The 18,703-nt window shown below is 36.0% G+C and overlaps 1 protein-coding gene across 1 annotated transcript in view; it reads left to right on the forward strand.

Annotated features, from left to right (window-relative positions):
• LOC135071935 (patched domain-containing protein 3) overlaps positions 1-18,703 on the forward strand; it is a 49,732-nt gene that overhangs the window by 28,676 nt on the left and 2,353 nt on the right. Inside the window, exons 2-10 of the mRNA XM_063965824.1 lie at positions 11,656-11,932; positions 13,377-13,594; positions 15,541-15,719; positions 16,473-16,816; positions 16,942-17,142; positions 17,252-17,389; positions 17,782-18,095; positions 18,181-18,393; positions 18,486-18,695. Of these exons, the coding sequence (XP_063821894.1) occupies positions 11,656-11,932; positions 13,377-13,594; positions 15,541-15,719; positions 16,473-16,816; positions 16,942-17,142; positions 17,252-17,389; positions 17,782-18,095; positions 18,181-18,393; positions 18,486-18,695 (2,094 nt within the window). The remainder of the gene's footprint in view (positions 1-11,655; positions 11,933-13,376; positions 13,595-15,540; positions 15,720-16,472; positions 16,817-16,941; positions 17,143-17,251; positions 17,390-17,781; positions 18,096-18,180; positions 18,394-18,485; positions 18,696-18,703) is intronic.

Genomic DNA, 18,703 nt, shown 5'->3' on the forward strand with positions numbered 1-18,703 from the left:
ATCTAATACCCGTTTTCACCATCATTCCTAATTTTTATTATGTGTTACCATAGGGGTCACTTAAAAAGAAATCTAATAACAAACTACATAGTTGATGTGCCATTGCCTATACCTCAGTCAGTCCGGCCAGTATTAGCAAAATTCATCATGTCAAGTTTAGCACTTAGTACCCAAGCGGTGGCCGCGGCGCGGGCGCACTCGACGCGGTTGCGTGTCAGTAATTAATGCTACATATTAAAAACATTTGAAAACACGTAAAGGTGTAGTCACACAGCAAAGCACGTGTATTTTTAAATAATATTTTAAATCATATTATGATTTATTAAATAAATTATTGTATAACCTATACTTAATATGATAAATGCGAAAGTAACTCTGTCTGTCTGTCTGTCTTGCTTTCACGCCTAAACTACTGAACCGATTGAAATTTGGCATAGAGATAGTTTGGAGTCCCGGGAAAGGACTTAAGATAGTTTTTGATTTTGAAACAGGCCGGCTTTTGAAACAGGGACGCGCGCGAACAGTTTTTTCTGTGACAGACAAAATTCCACGCGGGCGAGGCCGCATGCGGAAAGCTAATTTTTAATAAGTACTTACCGTTGAGATCGTTGATGTCTTTTACAGCTTGCGTGAGAAAATGTTAAACGACAAAATACTCGACCAACTATGTATATTCATTCATGTATATTATGTAGGTATATTCATGTATACTACTTATAGCATTAATGTAAAATTATTTGCTCATCATTCCATAAATTGAATTCAATTTTGAAAAAATATTGGAATCTTAATCAAGCTATGATCGTTTTAAGTTATTTAGTTTTATTTTGCGTAGTTAAACTTATACAAATACATATTTGCCTCATATATTACGTCTGATAGAATTAAGAACATTTAGCGCACAATCATCTAATACAACAATTAAGTTTGATTGGCTCGCGTTCAGATAGCTTCCGTTGAAACAAAGGCCTTGCCTGCAGTTGTGGTTCTTGGAACTATTAATAATTCAGTTTTATGAAAACATAATATGTACTTTACCATAAAGGTCTTTTGGAGCAGAGACTTTTTTAAGTTAACCTACCATTAGATAAGCTGTTTAGCATAAAACTATGTCACAGTTAGGGTTTTCCCTTCGTCAATACGCCTCTTTTTTATGCATTACAAGGCAGTCATTTGACCACAATCGCACCTGATGATGATCTTTCACAGGCTTAAAAGTTTTCAAATAGTACCTTCGCATTCGCTCTATGGCAAACCTTTTTATTATTAAGAAAGAACAGTGTGGCCAAGCCTTTATAAGCCTTTGAAGACTAGGCCTACTTACCAACGTCTTGCGACCTCTGGCATGAAACGCACAATTGCATAACTCCATTAGAGAGCATTATAAAAATGGCGAGTTATTATCAACTCGGTGATTATGGCGTATGAGCTATTAGCGTTAATTACTAAGACTTTATGCCTTTTTCAATGGAATACGAGTCCTGTTTGTTTTAGATAATGGCTGTTTATTATAAGTATAATATCGGCATATGAGTAAATCTTTACGCATGTGGTATCCGTGAGCATGCCCTAAGATAAGTGGTTGTTAACGCATCGTATCGGTAAGCATGCCCTAAATGTAGTTATCTTATAAGGTAAACTTGTTTTGACCTATTAAACAGTTAAACAAAGCATTAACCCTTTTAGTACAAGTGCACTATAATTTACTTTTGTTCTCGTGTAGTATCTAGTTCTCGTACTAGAATAAAATTTCATAAAGTCACATTAGGTACACTAAATCGTTCGTCACTAAAGTTGGTTATATTTCGAGAATATCTAAAAGTACAGTTTTAGTTTGTTGTTAAGTTTTTAGTAAATACAAGCTTAAAGCCTTTTCTTAACGTCAATTTTGAGAATGTAGAGTCTAAAATCTAAACGCTCATAGCAAATGTTGTGATAGGGATAGAGACATGAGATTTTTGGTTTTACAAAGATAATACGATAGAGAATAATACAAAGTAATAAAAACCACCTGTTATAGGGGCATTTTTTGGAGAAATTTATCAAATAACCAAAAAAACACGAATTTAAAAGCAGATTTTTTTCAAAAAGTATCATTTTTTATTATTTGTTGGCCTTTTTTGTGTATTCTATATATTTTTTTAGTATTGCCTGTTATTTAGCATTATTACTGTTTTTATTTTATCAGGATATACCGCTTAGTTTAAAAGTTATTACGTTTTCTTTACAGTAAGTAATTGGAAGAAAAAAAATTCTATAAAAAATTTAAAAAAAATCTCAAAAAATTTTTGACCTCTTTTTTGTCGATAAAAATAGGTCTAGTTTCATCTATTTTCATATGTACACTTTAACGTGACTCACACTGTATTTCAGCGACCAATAACTGGATACATAAACACTGAAGCATTTACTCGCTTAAGTTATCCGCTAACAGATAGAAAGACCTACCATTGGCCTTTTCCACAATGCCCTGACACCTCGCTCTCACTGAAAACGCCTTGAGCTTATCAGCAGTAGGTTGTCTTAATATTTACAATAAGTATACAGGGAAATATCCTTAATTTTATGACGTTACAAGTTCTACATACCCGAATAAATCTAGAACTCTACTCAAACTAAATTAGTAATAGCCTTCGACTAACAATAATTGTTATAGGTTCTTACTATAATGATCAAACAATCAAAGAAGAGCAATCTCATAGCATCATAATCTAAGTTATCACAACAAACATTATGTAACATAAATATTATGATTATGAGCAATTTACTTTAACAGCATATGACTGGTAGGTTATTATGTATTTAACCACCATTATAACGATGCGTGTAATTATTGATAATATGTTCTAGAACTTCAATTTATACAATTGACCGGCAAAAATGTTGTGATTTACTAGTTATAAGGTAGAAAGTGAGCAATGAGCATAATAAAGGTGTGACAGTGCAATCATATTTACATGCATCATGCAAAAATATATATTTTGTTTTGTAAAAGGGAATATTAATGTAGGTAAGAACTTAGGTTTTAGTTTTTACTTTAATTAGAATAATTAATACTAGCAGGTTAATTAACATTTGCATGATGCGTCAGGGACAGAAAAATATACTGATTTCAGCGGACGCCTTTGGAGTATTGTTTCTATCTACGAGTATAGGAATTTGGCAAAGAGAGCGTTCTTTGGCAAAACAATTTTTTAGAGAGAAGTAGGTAGATGTATAATGTAGATAGTTTAAGAACGGTAAAATTCAATTAAAAATACAATAAACTGAACATCAAAAAATGCAAACGCAAACCGCGAAAGCCAAGAAATAAACCTCAAAATATATCGGAATTCCATGAAATATCTCGATTACATGGCTGTCCTACTACCACCACCATTATTTACCAAGCAAAGTAGCTATGATCCATAAAAAAATGTTCTCCCAATTAGGCCCACTTAATCCAAAAAACAGCTAGGTACTTATAAAATTACGAAACAGTTCAAGTTCATCTCAATCACACGGCCGTGTCAAGGTGCTGTGTAATCGACTATGATTTCAGCTGATTATTTTATTATGCATTTACCTAAAAAAGTGACATTCGTTTAATTTCGAACCTACTTAAAAATGTGAAGCCACTGTTCGTAATTTTTTTAAGTTATATGTAGGTAATGGACTTAACGATTTTCAAACTAAGCTAGGTACTTACTTAAATTACGAAATCAAAACTAATTAACAGGTAGGTAAAGTTAAAAAGTTCCACTTTATTGCGTTGAAATTTTCCACTTTGTTACGTTAAAATCACACATTTTTAGGCGTGATTTATAAGCGATCACCTCATATAATTTTAGATTTTAGATCTAAAGAAGATAATAACGTTAAAACGTTTTCAGGCACAAAAGACTTAAAAACCTATAAAAGCTTACATTTACTAAGTAATGCAATAAAACTTGAGAAAAATACAAACACTTGTAAATAGTACTAATCTTTATTACCTATTTACTTAAACGTTTAATTCAAGTGCTACAAGGAAAACGCATAAAGCTATTAAATAATCGCAAAGTTAGCGTTACTTTAGTCCTACTAATATTATAATTATGCGAAAGTTTGGATGTCGGGATGTTTTTTACTCTTTCACGCAAAACTGCTGAACGGATTTTGATGAAACTTTACAGTTTTATTGTTTATAACCCAGAATAACATATAGGTTATAATTTATGACGATCTGTGACAAACCAAATTTCACGCGGGTGAAGCCGCGGGCAAAAGCTAGTTTCTAATAATCCACACCGATGCCTCCGTTTCACAGATAAGCTGTGAATAATACTGATATAATCTGTTACAATCCACAGATTATACAACGCTGTTTATATAATGTAGGCCAATCCGCAAAGAAAACAAACCAATGTTTTTTTCCAACGTTCTGAATCTACCGTTACTCGACAGGATTATTTGAAGAGATAACACGGTTATGCAAAGAGGCTTTGTAAAAAGCCAATTAATATTACGAGTATTGTGAATTTTAAATTTGTAGTTTGATTGTTTTATCTTTTTTAAATGAGCTTTCTCACGTCCATAAATCTACACGACTAAGTACGAATAGTTAAAAAAATATTTAATTAATAGATTACTTATTCTAAAACAGTTGACAATTTTTTGGCAGAATAGATCGTATAGTTCGTATCGTGAAAGCAGTAATATACCTACTCGTAGATAAACAAAAAAATAATCGTTTTAGTTATGTAAAGTGCCCCATAAGGACTACCTTTTCTTTTTTTATTATTTTCTATTGACGTTCATAAGTGCCACTTGTGGTCTAAACTGAATAAATATTTTTGATTTTGATTTTGATTTTATGTTACATATTATGTAAAGTTTTGTGCGTGATAAATGCGATGTACATGCATGTAAACAAAATTGTTGGTAATTTTTTTATAATAAAATAACAAAAAAACCTCACACACACTAATCCATTGTACTGTAATCCACTCTCATTAATTCTACTTGACTAAAAGATTCCACTTAACTTTTATTGGTAAAACAAAATTGTCATATCATTTATAACACATCAATGTTTTGTAAGTAATTAGGTAGGTACACTACCAAATTCTTCTAACAACAACTAGTGCACATTACTTTAAAACAAAAAAAACTTCACGAATTGTTGCAAAACAGTGACTAATTAGCAATAAATAACTAAATAATAAATAAATCTTTGGACACTTTTCACACAGCGCCAGCTAGCCCCAAAGTAAGCAACTTAATGCTTGTGTTATGGGTGCTAGCTTAACGGATATAGTACTTATATACTTTTTTTTTTAAATACATACATATTATACATAGTAACACCCAGACCCATCACAGAAATTAAAATTCACCATTTCAATTTCTGCCCGGCCGGGAATCGAACCCGAGACCTCTCGGCATAGTAGTCCGTTCTGAACCACTACACCAAACGGCCGACAGCAATAACTCCTTGTCAATCACGTGAAGCCCCGTAAACAGCCATCGTGCACGAAAGTTGGCCGACCTTCCGCAAATTCCTCGATATTAATTAATGCAACAATTGTACACTACGGTGCAGCGAAATGGCATTGACCGCAGTGTTTACTTTCTAGCCTGCGCGTGCGCTTAGCCTAGAACGTTATGTAACTGACATATTGCTTCGTCAGCATCTATCCAGGAATTGAGTCATCACGGAGTCATCACGATTAGAAGTAACGTTATACAACATTGCAATGAAATCCTGTTGTTGCAAACTTAACACCTATCTATAGATTCATGGTGTGTCCGATGCATAGGCTAGATCTAGAATGTTAAATAGATCCATCGAAAAACTTAGTAATAGGTAAGTAAGTATTCAGTTGAAGTCCTAACTTGACAATAGAATAATCAAAATGTGTTTTTTTTTTTCATAATATTTACGATACCTAATTTATATTAATCAAGCTATTTTGTAAAGATATTATGTCAAGTGAATATTATTAGGTCAGTTACAGACAAAGCAATATTTCTTCCTGAACGCTTCGCTTTCATTGAAAATGAATGAGTGCAACTTTACCGAATCTTTTTTCGTTGGCAAACTTGTTTCGTGTTACATTAATGTACTTAGCATCGCAGAGTGCATCGCGGTTATGTAGTAAACCCCATTGTCTCAGGGTAACCTGCATGCCCAAGTTTGTGGAAAACAAATAACTGTGACCTATGGTTCACCCGATGAAAGTAGCGATCAGTTACGTCATAGCGATGATTACAGCTGTCTACAAACAGCCGTAATTTTTGAGGACTCGTCAACCGATAACAGCAGTTATTAGTAAAGCACATGCGTTATTGTTTCTGTCTAACAAGGCATAAACTTTTATCGTTTAGTTCAGAAAGCGGGAAAATCTAACTTATCTGAAATCTCATTGTATCCTCAGATTGCACTAATTCATTTGTGTACATCACTTGTTTGTGCTCTAAACTTTTGATCGTTATAATTATTATTTAAAAACCAATTTATGTAAGTAAATAAATATACACACACGGCACGGTTTATAATAAATGCATACAGGACTAGGTATAAATTCCTCATTGATGTATCTGAGTTCAATGCGTTATGTAAATCAGTGTAACCCCCTTTCACCAATGCATCTTAGATTGCGAGTGAGGTAATAAGTAGGCATAGGTATAATAATAATGATCATGTTCCATTATGTCTCCAATCATTTTAAGTGACGTCATAGTGATTTACATACGAGTAGTTAAAGCAGGCGTGTATAGTTATGCGCATAACGACATGGGGCTGAAACATCACAAAACAATAGAGCGCGTGAAAATAGTTTGAATATTTTTTCCCGTTTTCGCAATAGTTTTCATTGAGGCTCTTCCCCTAAGTATTGGACGGAGCGTGATGGTATTAGGCTAAAGTCTTAATCGATAAGCTATCCAACACATAAAGATTTTTCAAATCGGACTTGGAGTTCCTAAGATTAGTGCATTCAACCAAGGAAATTCTTATTAGTACAGCAGGTAAACTACTGTTAGACAAACCAAACAGTTCTCCTTGATTACATATTAGGGATAAACCTCACTGGATGCCACACAAAACTTTAGACAGAATACAAGCATATTTTTCTGTACAAAATTTACGTTTGAAGCTTTATTTACACCTGTTAAGGCTTGGTATTTCTGCTAAAGTAGGTATTTCGCGCTGTCAAAATCTGCGCGCGCAATACTTCGCCGAAGACAGCGCGCCAAAGAGCTCTCGCGGCTACACAGTATAGAAATACGCAGTTGGTTAGGTTAGGTTGACTTCCTTCCGTTCAAGCGTCACACTCACAGCACTTTCTAATACAAATCATATCCAAGTGATACAAATTAAAACAACTTTCAAAATTTTTGGGAATATATTTTAGAATCGAATAAATATAGAATATAACTGCCAAAGTAAACACGGTTCAAAGAGGCGTGGCGTCACCCGACCTTCCGGAAGTTCCGCGCCGGCTAAAAGAATTTCAAGATTACGTCACCCGACCTATCGGTAGATCCTCGGGAGCTTGAGCGATTGGAAAAACATTTTATGATCAGTTATGTTACTCGTACTAGCGATTATTTAGAGCTTGGATAATAAATTATAGTTGTTGCAATTCACTAAGCTTTGCATGTGGTTAATTACATTAATCAGTACACGCATCAATTTTGTTCAGTCTTTTTGTTTATTAATAAATAAAAATATCATACTAAAATTGCATACATATTTGTTTGTATTGGTCTGGGTGTTTTCTTTCCATAATTTATGTATAACGTATGTACGGGGCTCTGTATCGAAAATCACTATGAGCAATAAGCACCACACACGGTTACCTGGAGTGCATTACCGCAGCAAAAAGCTTGTCATCTTAAATGAACGGTATAATATCGAGGTTTCGTCAGTACAGTTGCGAACAAAGGTGTTTGTGTAGTGTAGTTGAGTTGAGAGGTCAGATTATTGAAATAATAAAACGAACATTTTATTTTTTAAATACATTTTAAAAATAATTTACATTACAGATAACAATGAGAGGATGACATTGCAAGGTGGTGCCAGTCCAGTCTTAAATCCGTTGATATATGCTGCATCTGCCATGTTTTTGGCTAAAAGATTCTTCTATCTTGCAGTTTAGACTTTTATTACAGACCTCAGACAGTATTTTTGGAAAACTTTTACGCATGGTGGAGGAAGGGACGCTCTAGAGACTCAAGTCTAGAAGGAGTCACATGAACTCCAAGTTTTAAATCCGTTGACATCTGCTGCATCTGCCATCTTTTTGGCTAGAAGATTCTTCTGTCTTGCAGCTTAGACCTTTAGCTACAGACCTTAGACAGTATTTTTGTGAAAATTCTTACGCATGGTGGAGGAAGGGACGCTCTAGAGACTCAAGTCTACAAGGAGTCATATGAACTCCAGTTTTAAATCCGTTGACATCTGCTGCATCTGCCATCTTTTTGGCTAGAAGATTCTTCTATCTTACAGCTTAGACCTTTAGCTACAGACCTTAGACAGTATTTTTTATTATTTACTAGCTGACCCGGCGAACTTTGTTCCGCCTTAATGGCAATAAATAAGCAGACTTTTTTTTTTAATTTCGAATGGGATAAAAAGTATCCTATGTCCTTCTCCTGGCTCTAAACTACCTCCCTGACAATTTTCAGCTAAATCGGTTCAGCCGTTCTTGAGTTATAAGTGGAGTAACTAACACGACTTTCTTTTATATATATAGATTTGTGTCAGTGTGCTCTTCTAAAGAGTGTAAGACGATTGTATGTAGGTACTATTAAAATGTAATTTTAACTCATTGGTTTTGTCTCATATTTGAGGAATGTACTATGTATCATCAGTGGCGGGGCAAGACCTAAATTTGATGTGGGCAAGACAGATTTCGCGAGGCCTTGTTCTGTGACGACCTGAAGACGGATTTTATGAAATAATAAAAAAAAACGGGTCAATGGTCTATTCATTGACAGTTTCTGATTTCTTGATTCAGTGATTATTTTTAAAGGAATTTTGCGCCAAAGAATAATGTTTGTCACTTAAAACCGTGTTGTTGCTTAATTTTGTGTCTGATTATGGCTGAATTTGTTTGAAAAAAAAAATTTAACTACATTGTTTAGCTATCAATAATTTATCCTACTAATATTATAAATGCGAAAGTTTGGATGTCATGATGTCTGGATGTCTGGATGTTTGTTACTTTTTCACGCAAAAACTACTGAACGGATTTTGTTGAAACTTTACAGTATTACGGTTTATAACCCAGATTAACATATAGGCTATAATTTATGACGATCTGTGACATACCTACTAAATTTCACGCGGGTGAAACCGCGGGCAAAAGCTAGTATTTAATAGTATTTAAAAGTTGAATTTGACATGTGAGCAAAATTTTTGATGCGCGAGGCCCCTTGTTCCGCGAGGCCGTAGGCGGTGGCCCACGTCACCTACGCCTTACGCCGCCACTGTGTATCATGAGTAGAGTCTTCGTTTAAAAGGATGCGAACGATTTAAATTTCAATAGGTAGACAAAATTGATAATTTTTAATTATCAAAAATTTAAGCTTTCTCCAGTAACACTGATATTATTATACTGTGACTCATCAAAGTCATCATTGTCAAAAATATTGACAAATCGCGAACTGTCACGGCCAAAAAACTGACACGCGTCCGTCCTCCGTAAGCGCCACCGCGCGACTGATTGAGATTGTCCAAGCCGTCATGGACGATTTTTTCCACATTTTTTAACATAGTAACTAAATAAGACGCAATATAAAAATTTCATCCGTTAAAAGCCCTCAAGTTATTTCTGAACTTTAGTTTAGTAAAAGATTTAGAATCTCAAATCGCTTATTTTAAAAATAAAACCATAAATAGAAAACGAATAGAGGTAACTTTGGGAATTTATTCTATCGAGTCAACTTCATCAAATCGTGTTTCCATCCGTTAATAGCCCTAGAAAATATCCTCAACTATGCCCAATAAAAATCTTAGCCTTTAATTTTATTGTTTAGTACCTCAAAAATGAAAAATGAAAACCTCATTTTCGCCATTTTCTCTGCTACCCGGCCTAGTGAAAGGAACGTCGGTCAAGGAGTTCCACGCTGGCTACCGAGCCCAGTGCGGTTATCATGATATAAATGCTTGATAATATAATTGATAGCTTGAGGAAAACTGTTTTCAAGTTACGTGCATATGAAAATGATTTAGTGATCATTTTGATGATCAAAGGATCATCCTGGATTTATTTGCCTCCAGTGTAGGCGTTATGACGCTGGATGTTTTTTGGGGTCTGGTCATTGGTGCATTTCGAGTTGATATACAATAATATACATATAACAGGCTGCCCGATTTCGGACCTTCGTTTACATTCTTAAAACGATAAAAAAGTATTAAACCGACCGGTTTTTATAAAGCGGACAGCGAAAAAGTAGGCCTATGAATAAAAAGTGTTTCAGTTTCATGAACATTTTTTGGATTCTCTCATCGTATCTGAAAACAAATAACAATACTTAGGTTTTTGAAAAGGTGGGATAGATAATAGACCACAAATAAAATAGCCTCACTGATAGTATTTTTCGACTGGTGCACCCTTTTTTATCCACAAAATTATTGTTAGAGAGACCACAAAAATTGCATGCCACTGATTGCGATTTATGTCGCAATTGCTATCAAAGAAACCTGCCCGTTGACCCCCGTGGCGCGATTTCATAGTTTTTATTCTGAAGAGACGGATTCACGCTTTTAAATACACAATTGGTCATATAACTTTATCGTTCAGTCTGAATAGAAGCGCTTAAGTACATTTTAGCGCTTCTAGCAATATATTAGAGTTAAACAGGCAATAACATTCTATGTGTATCCCATAACATAATTTGTCATGATTTTTATGCTATGTACTTCAAACTCACGTGTATATTTACAGACAACTACCTACTAACTTGTAAATTGTTCGAAGCAAATTAGTGACATGCGAACTGCGGCATTAAAAAAATCAACACGCGACCAGGAAAATGAGAAACATTTTTATAATGATCGTCGTTCACGGATAACACTTTGTTTCCGCAACATTTCCTTTTTAAGCTAAAACCTTTGATAAAAGGCTAAAACATTATTATGTACTTCATATACCGTTGTGAGTGCTCCAGATAACTTAGTTTTTAAATATAACCAGTTGTATCCACATTAGCCAAATATTATAACAAAAATGCGAAAAAACGGTTATGTTCTTTAGAGATTCCTTTCAAACTGTTTGCGGAGGATATTGGGGCGATTTAGTCCAATATTTGTCTAAAAACTAGTTTAAGTTATTCCTGCGTAAATATTAACGGATTTAAGAAAACTTTTAGATGGAAACTTGCCTTTGTCGGTATTTTGTTGTGAAATTTCAATTTATATTGGGTTTGACACAGTCAAACATTGCCTTTTCCTATACGAGTACGTTACGTCCCCGAAAAGTGTTTAGTAAGAAATGATATTTTAGTCGGTTTGATTAGGCTCTATAAAACTCTTAAACGGTACATCCAACCCCAGTTGTTAGAATCCCGATACAAGAAGAACTGACTCCAATACTCCATACTCCCTTTATACCACTAGTTGTTAGAACAGAACCCTCACTACAGAAGAATAACAGAAGAACTAACAGTAACTTCTATTTGTTACAGATGGGCTGCAAACTGACCTTCGTAGATGACGTCCTCAACAGATCGTTCTACAAACTCGGCCTGATAGTCGGCCGACAGCCGGGCTATTTCATCATCGTGCCAGTCCTGCTCACCCTGCTCATGATCACGGGCTACCAAAGAGTGCACTATGAAATGGACCCTGAATACCTGTTCTCGCCAGTCAGTGGGCAGGGCAAGCTGGAAAGGAGGATAGTGGAGGAACACTTCAAAGTCAACTATTCGCACAGATTTAACGTGGGGAGGATTACGAGACCAGGTTGGTATTTTCAATCAATTGAATATTCAGCAGCAAGGTAGCAGGAAAGCGCTTGACGAAAGCCGCTACCAACCGGGTAACATGGAAAGCATTGGGGGAGGCCTATGTTCAGCAGTGGACGTCCTATGGCTGAGATGATGATGATGATAATGATGATGCATATTCAGCAATTCTTTGAAAGAAGCGATTCTTTCTTTACTATAAAATAATGACATTTTAATTATTTTCTGGTTCTGCGTTGGTAAGTAGGTATTGTCTTTGTTGACTGCACTAAGTTTTTAAATTTCAAATCGCAGCTACTAGAAGTAGGTAAAATAAGATGCCACAGAGTTTAAATTGATATGCCTACCTACGGTTTAGGTCATTGTAATGAATAATGTAATAAAACAGCAATAAACAACACAGTGGTCAATCTACACTTGTAAATTCGCAACCTCTGCTCCCGCGTCTATAAAGTAATTATAGCTTGCTGTAATCGTAAACGATGTTTGCATATTGATTAGGCTGCGCATCAGCGCATAATTAGTACTACACAAATCTATTGTTAACATAAGGATTAATGTTAACTACGTACTAATTTAATTATAAGTTTACGCCCGTGGCTTCGCCCGCGTGTAGCGCGCTACTATCCCCTACCTATCTCTACTTTTTTCATGCACGCTTATACCCTTGCCAAAACGTTTTATCGTCATTTAATCCTTAAGTACCTTTACAATCCTAAATACTACCTAGTTACTTAGTAGGATAACTGGATAATAAACATAGCTATGAAGCGTCAACTACAAGACAAACCCAATCCAAGTTCTAAGTAGTAATCTACTAAATATGAATTGAATTCTAAACAATGTGTGTAAAATCAGTAAAATTATTAATCGAAATGTAACAAAAAGAATATTTTAACATCAACGAACCGTAGCGATAACATCAATGTTGCACCAATAAGTTAGTTAAAGTTTCACAACTTAAGTTCATAATAAGTAAGTGGTTCTATCCAATGTTATTATTTGAAGGCAATCAAGATAAATTAAGGTAGGTATGTTCCTGCTATAATCTAGTTATTGAGAAATGTAGGTATGGTACCTTCACCTTGTGCATTTGGTTTGACTACAAAAAAACAAAGACAAGTAAAAGCGCAAACAATTCACCTACATATCCTAGCAGTGCAACAAATAGGTAGAGTGGGATTATTTTTGACTAGTTACTTTTTACTAGTCTTCTTAATTTTCATGACTTTTCCCATTAATTACGAGTAAACGGGATAATTATTTAGGAAAATTAGTTTTAGTATGTAGTATGACTTCAATTTGCTAAAGTTCTCGTCGCACTATCGAAATTATGTTAATCTTAAGCGCCTCAACTACACGAACCTTTTTTTGCTTTTAAGCGTTTCTCTCCTAAAACCAAAACCTTTGCAACTGCTCACGATCCAAATATTATTTTACAGGGCGATTCGGCCGCGTGATAGTCGTATCAAAAGACAACGATACGAATATGCTTCGAACGGAGATATGGAAAGAGCTGAGAGAACTGGACGAACTGGTGCAGAACATCACGGTCACCCTGCCTGATGGGGAGACGTTCACCTACCGGGAGGAGTGCGCGCGTTGGGAGGGCCAGTGCTTCGTCAACGATATACTGAACTTGGACAAGATTATTGGAGAGGTAAGCTGGTTTAGATTTCTTGTAATTTTACTCCATTATTGAACTAAACAAAGAATCACAATGATAAAAGGCAGGCATAAGGGGCGAGCCTGTCCTATGTTCTTTATTTGGTCATGAGAGCCTATAGACGACCGCTAAACAATGCTGTCACTGTGGGTTCGAATCCCGCGAGAGGTAATTATACCTACTACGAGTTATAGACTCAATGATATTATGGGGTAAAAATGCATTTCAAGCTTAATAGGTTAGGCCTCCCTACCAATTTTGCTTTCTGTTTAACATAAAAAGTTTGGGTATTGAACAGTTTATACCGAAAACGGACTAAGCATTAAATAAAATGGAATATTAAGTAGGTACATTTAAATAACTGAAATTGCCAACTCGATGCTTTACTTACAAGAATCAGGAAAAGTTGTCAATTAACTTTAAATTAGCACTCGCTGTAGGTATACCCGTCCAATGAACCTTCGCTAAGTACAGTTACCTTGCAGACAGAACCCCGAACATAAAAGTTCGAAAGCGGTCAAACTACACCGTTGCCTTTATATTGTTAAACTCACAAAACATAAGGCTTCACCATGCATATAAAAGTAAATGCGGTCGTTCGAAAAATTTGCATTTATTCTATGTCAGGTAAACCAGTAAACGCACTACATATTTAAGCGGTTAATTCTACTTTCGTTTTCTTTTCACTTTCCTATGAGTGACAGTTGTTTAATAATAGCTGTGGATGTGACCGTTTTGGTGCTGTTTTATTGTTTAGTTCGCTTTCTACTTCCTTGTAATCCTATCAATTCTTTTACCATCTTGAAAACATGAATGTCATTTCCCAGGTTACCTACCTCTCTACATGGATTTGAAAATTAAAGGTCGTTGCTTACCTTACAGGAAACTCGTGTCGTAGTCCATTGCCACGTAGCAAAGCCCCATCTTGACGAATTCCGGTCACATTGTCAACGCCAAGGCGATTATCACCGATCGTCTGATTCACGATTCCTTTTAAACAATAGACAATTATTACTCACAAAGATTAAGTACACTGCCCTAAACCGCAAACCACAATATTTTATTACATTTAACAATAGTTATTTATTTTTGAATGCCACCCTAGATGATTCCGTGTGATTATTATTGATATTGTTTTGTTGAGGAAGTTTACTGGTTTAATTTTTACCTATGTATGCACGAGGCTTTAACTGTTATGTACCTGAACATAATGCTTGGAATGTTTTGATTACTTACCTTTTCATTACTTCAATAAAATCGTACATAATTACCTACATACATTATTCTTAGCAGCATAACAAAGGAGAGCCTAGTAATTAATTGGTTTTACATTTCCGAGTATTTAATCGATTACTACTTTAATTTCAATGCTTCACCGGTCACATCTAGTTGAACTTGTTTGAATATTTTGTCCAATTTAATGCAGAAGTTTTCGATTTTCACGTCTTGTATGCGTCAATCATTATTCTTAGTTTGTACTTGAACATACAATACCACGCACGATTAGTATCAATCAGTGCAAGTAATTAAAAATAAAGAAACCTATTAGTAAAGTACATTGGAATTCCGTTTCCCAACATATCGATTGTACGTGATAATTTAACCAAATAGGTACTAGGTATGCTGCCTTAAAGCATCATAAAGTAACTGCATGATCCTCACGATCCTCTGCGAATCACATAAAATCTGCATTAAGTATACTTACTCTATTAAAGAATTTAAGAAGACAACCTCAAAAGCAGCTTATTTTAATTTAGACCTAAATGAAATTAGAACAAGGAAAAAAATCTATTACACACAATTTCAGGAAAAATTTGGCAAATATGGGCACATCCCAAATTAAATTTAGAACACTTAATTCACTATGTTCTTCTATATGTTTTGTAAACATAGCTGGAAGTATGTAAAGTTAGTTAATTAGTTACAAACCTTTTTTCCAGGTGGAACGGGGCGAGTTGAACTTAACGTTTCCCATCATGTTCAACCCGGTGACGTGGGAGGCTCACGCTTTCCCCGTCTTCTTCGGCGGGTCGAAGGTGGTGGACGACACCATAATATCAGTGCCTGCGGTACAGCTGGTCTGGTTCGTTCGGACGGATAACCAAATACAACAGCAAAGGTAAACGTCATAGATTTTCAAAAAACCTATAAGTTACCCCCCATAAAACTAAAATGTTTGCGTTATTTAGTGCTCTCGACGCATCGACGAATCAGTCAAATCAATTCGGCGTATTATTATCAGAATTTAATAGCCAGTATCCTCCAAATTACAATAGGTAGATACTATTAGATGAATTGGTAATAGCCCTACGCCCCTCTACATGCAATACCAGGAAGCCATGATTGTGAGCACGTTAATCCTTCTAGAGGAAACACCTAACTAGAACGACACTAGTTTCTCAGTTTATTTCCCATTCTACGCCAGTGACTTTTTACGACTTGTTTAGAATTCCAATACAAGTGCACTTTGTGTAAACAGCCCAACTATAACTTAGATAATGGGCATCGATCTTGACACCGTTCGAGAAATCGTTTCGAATACTAAGCACGGTGTATTGGACAAGAATACGAATAGAAAGGTTGCTATCACAATTGTGGGTCAAGATTTTGTAATGCGCTTCCTGCAAACAATGCGCCGCGAGTGAGCAAACTCTAATTACGCGGGTTGCACTTGCATTTCATTCTATGCAGTATTCTGCTTGCTTATAATAATTTATTTTCACAAGTAAGTATCTAATACATTTCTGTTATGAGAACCCTTTATAACTCGAGACTCTTTGGATGTTTACATAATAATAATATGATCAAATGTATCTAGGTACTTGCCCAACTTCTTCAAGAATTATTCAGTTTGTTTAATTTTTACTTACAGGGGTGCAGCGTGGGAGGACGCCTTCCTCGACGCAGTGGGGGTCGCAGAAGACACCGGCCGTTTCAAGCACATCTCAGTCGCACGATTCGGCTCCCGGACCCTCGATCATGAATTGGAGAAGAATACGCGAACTGTCATCCCTTTCTTCAGTTCTACTTTCATTCTTATGGGCATATTCTCCATTGTCACCTGCATGATGGCAGACTGGGTGCGATCAAAACCGTGGCTAGGACTCTTAGGGAACATATCAGCTGTTATGGCCACTGCAGCTGCTTTTGGTTGTGCTATTTATTTGGGGATCTCGTTCATTGGAATCAATCTTGCTGCTCCTTTTTTGATGATTGGTGAGTAAACTTTTATTCTACATATTTTATGAGGAATCAGCAATAACGAGCCTTTTCTTCACATGGCGCCTTTGTTCTTTTTCTGTCTTGTCTTTTTCTAATGTGTTTATATCTTATTTTTCCAGGTATCGGCATAGATGACACTTTCGTAATGCTGGCAGCCTGGCGACGAGCCTCTCCCAAGCTTGGCGTTCCAGAGAGGATGGCGGTCATGTTGTCGGAAGCAGCTGTGTCCATCACCATCACATCAGTCACAGACATGCTGTCATTTTTCATCGGCATCTTCTCACCGTTTCCTTCTGTGCAGATCTTCTGCATGTATTCGGGTAAGAAATAACATCAAAATTTCTCTATCCCTTCCATAATATTGATCGAGATGTAGCTTTTTTTCTACGATTTTGATTTAAATTTAAAAAATGTTATTTTACATTTCAGGTTTAGCAGTTTGCTTCACGTTTGTGTGGCACCTGACATTCTTCGCCGGTTGCGTAGCCATCTCAGGGTACCGAGAAAAACAAAATCGACACACCATCACCTGGATGAAAGTCCTTCCAGAATCCAGAGCAAGAAAAGGTAAATATAAAACAGTTCAGAGTATTTCTTTTAATTATGTCCATGACTGCAGTGTGTTTAGAGAAGAAATCTAGCCGACGATCCAGTCACGCTAGACTGAACAAGAATTTTAAACGTCATTTAGCTCTTTAAGTGTAGGTACTGTTGTAGTTGGAAATGCAAAGGTCAAGAACATGTTGGTGTTTTTGGCAATATCTCAATTTTGCTTGGCGGCGAGCATACAAATTACAAACCAACCTAACCTAACGTTATGGAATCAGTAAATGCGGCTTGAGACGTAATACTGGGTTAAAGAATTATTGAGGCAATATTTGTACCCCAGTAGCACAAAACAATACCGTGCAACTTATTAGCTTAAAAGCGATCTAATGGAGAACTTTTCAATTTTACAGAGAAAAAGTCATGGCTGTATAGAGCATTCTGCAGCGGAGGTATCGACCGTGCCGACCCAGACAACCCCATCGACAACCGGGAACACTGCATCATGGCCTTTTTCCGAACCACTATGGCTGATCTACTCAACAATGGGGCTGTAAAGGCACTGGTCATCGTAATTTTCCTCGCGTACTTGGCCGGCGCTGGATATGGAGTCACCAACCTAAACGAGGGTCTGGAGAGAAGGAAGCTTTCTAAAGAGGATTCATACTCTGTGGAGTTCTTCGATAGAGAAGATCTTTACTACAGAGAATTCCCTTACAGGATTCAGGTACATAAACAGATTTCATGTATTTACAAGTATGACCCTTTTAACGAAGTATTTCGTAAAATATTATGATGGATGTACTTTTCAGGTGGTCATTAGCGGAAATTATAATTATTCGGATCCAGAAATACAAGATGAAGTAGAAACACTGACGCAGAGGTTAGAAAATACGTCGTACATATCCAACTCGCTGTACACCGAATCATGGCTGCGAACGTTCATCAATTACGTCTCGCGAAATAACGACTACTTGAATGTTACAATCGACAACGAACCTGACTTCATACAAAATCTCAAAGAAGTAAGTATATCGAAGTCCTAAATAAAAGTAAGTTGATGAAAGAAGAATGTTCCGAAATCCAAACTCTCATTCAACACTGTTATCTTTTACAGTTATGGCTCTTCCCCGCAAATCCTTTCTCTCTGGATGTCAAGTTTAACGAAGCTGGTGACCAAATTATCGCATCGAGGTTCCTGATCCAAGCAATCAACATTAGCGGCACCAACCATGAGAAGGAAATGGTTAAAGTCCTGCGAGACGTTGTAGCGCAATCGCCCCTGAATGCTTCTGTTTTCCATCCGTACTTCGTATTTTTCGATCAGGTAATTAT

The sequence above is a fragment of the Ostrinia nubilalis genome, chromosome 5, assembly GCF_963855985.1.
Source record: "Ostrinia nubilalis chromosome 5, ilOstNubi1.1, whole genome shotgun sequence".
Classification (NCBI taxonomy): domain Eukaryota; kingdom Metazoa; phylum Arthropoda; class Insecta; order Lepidoptera; family Crambidae; genus Ostrinia; species Ostrinia nubilalis.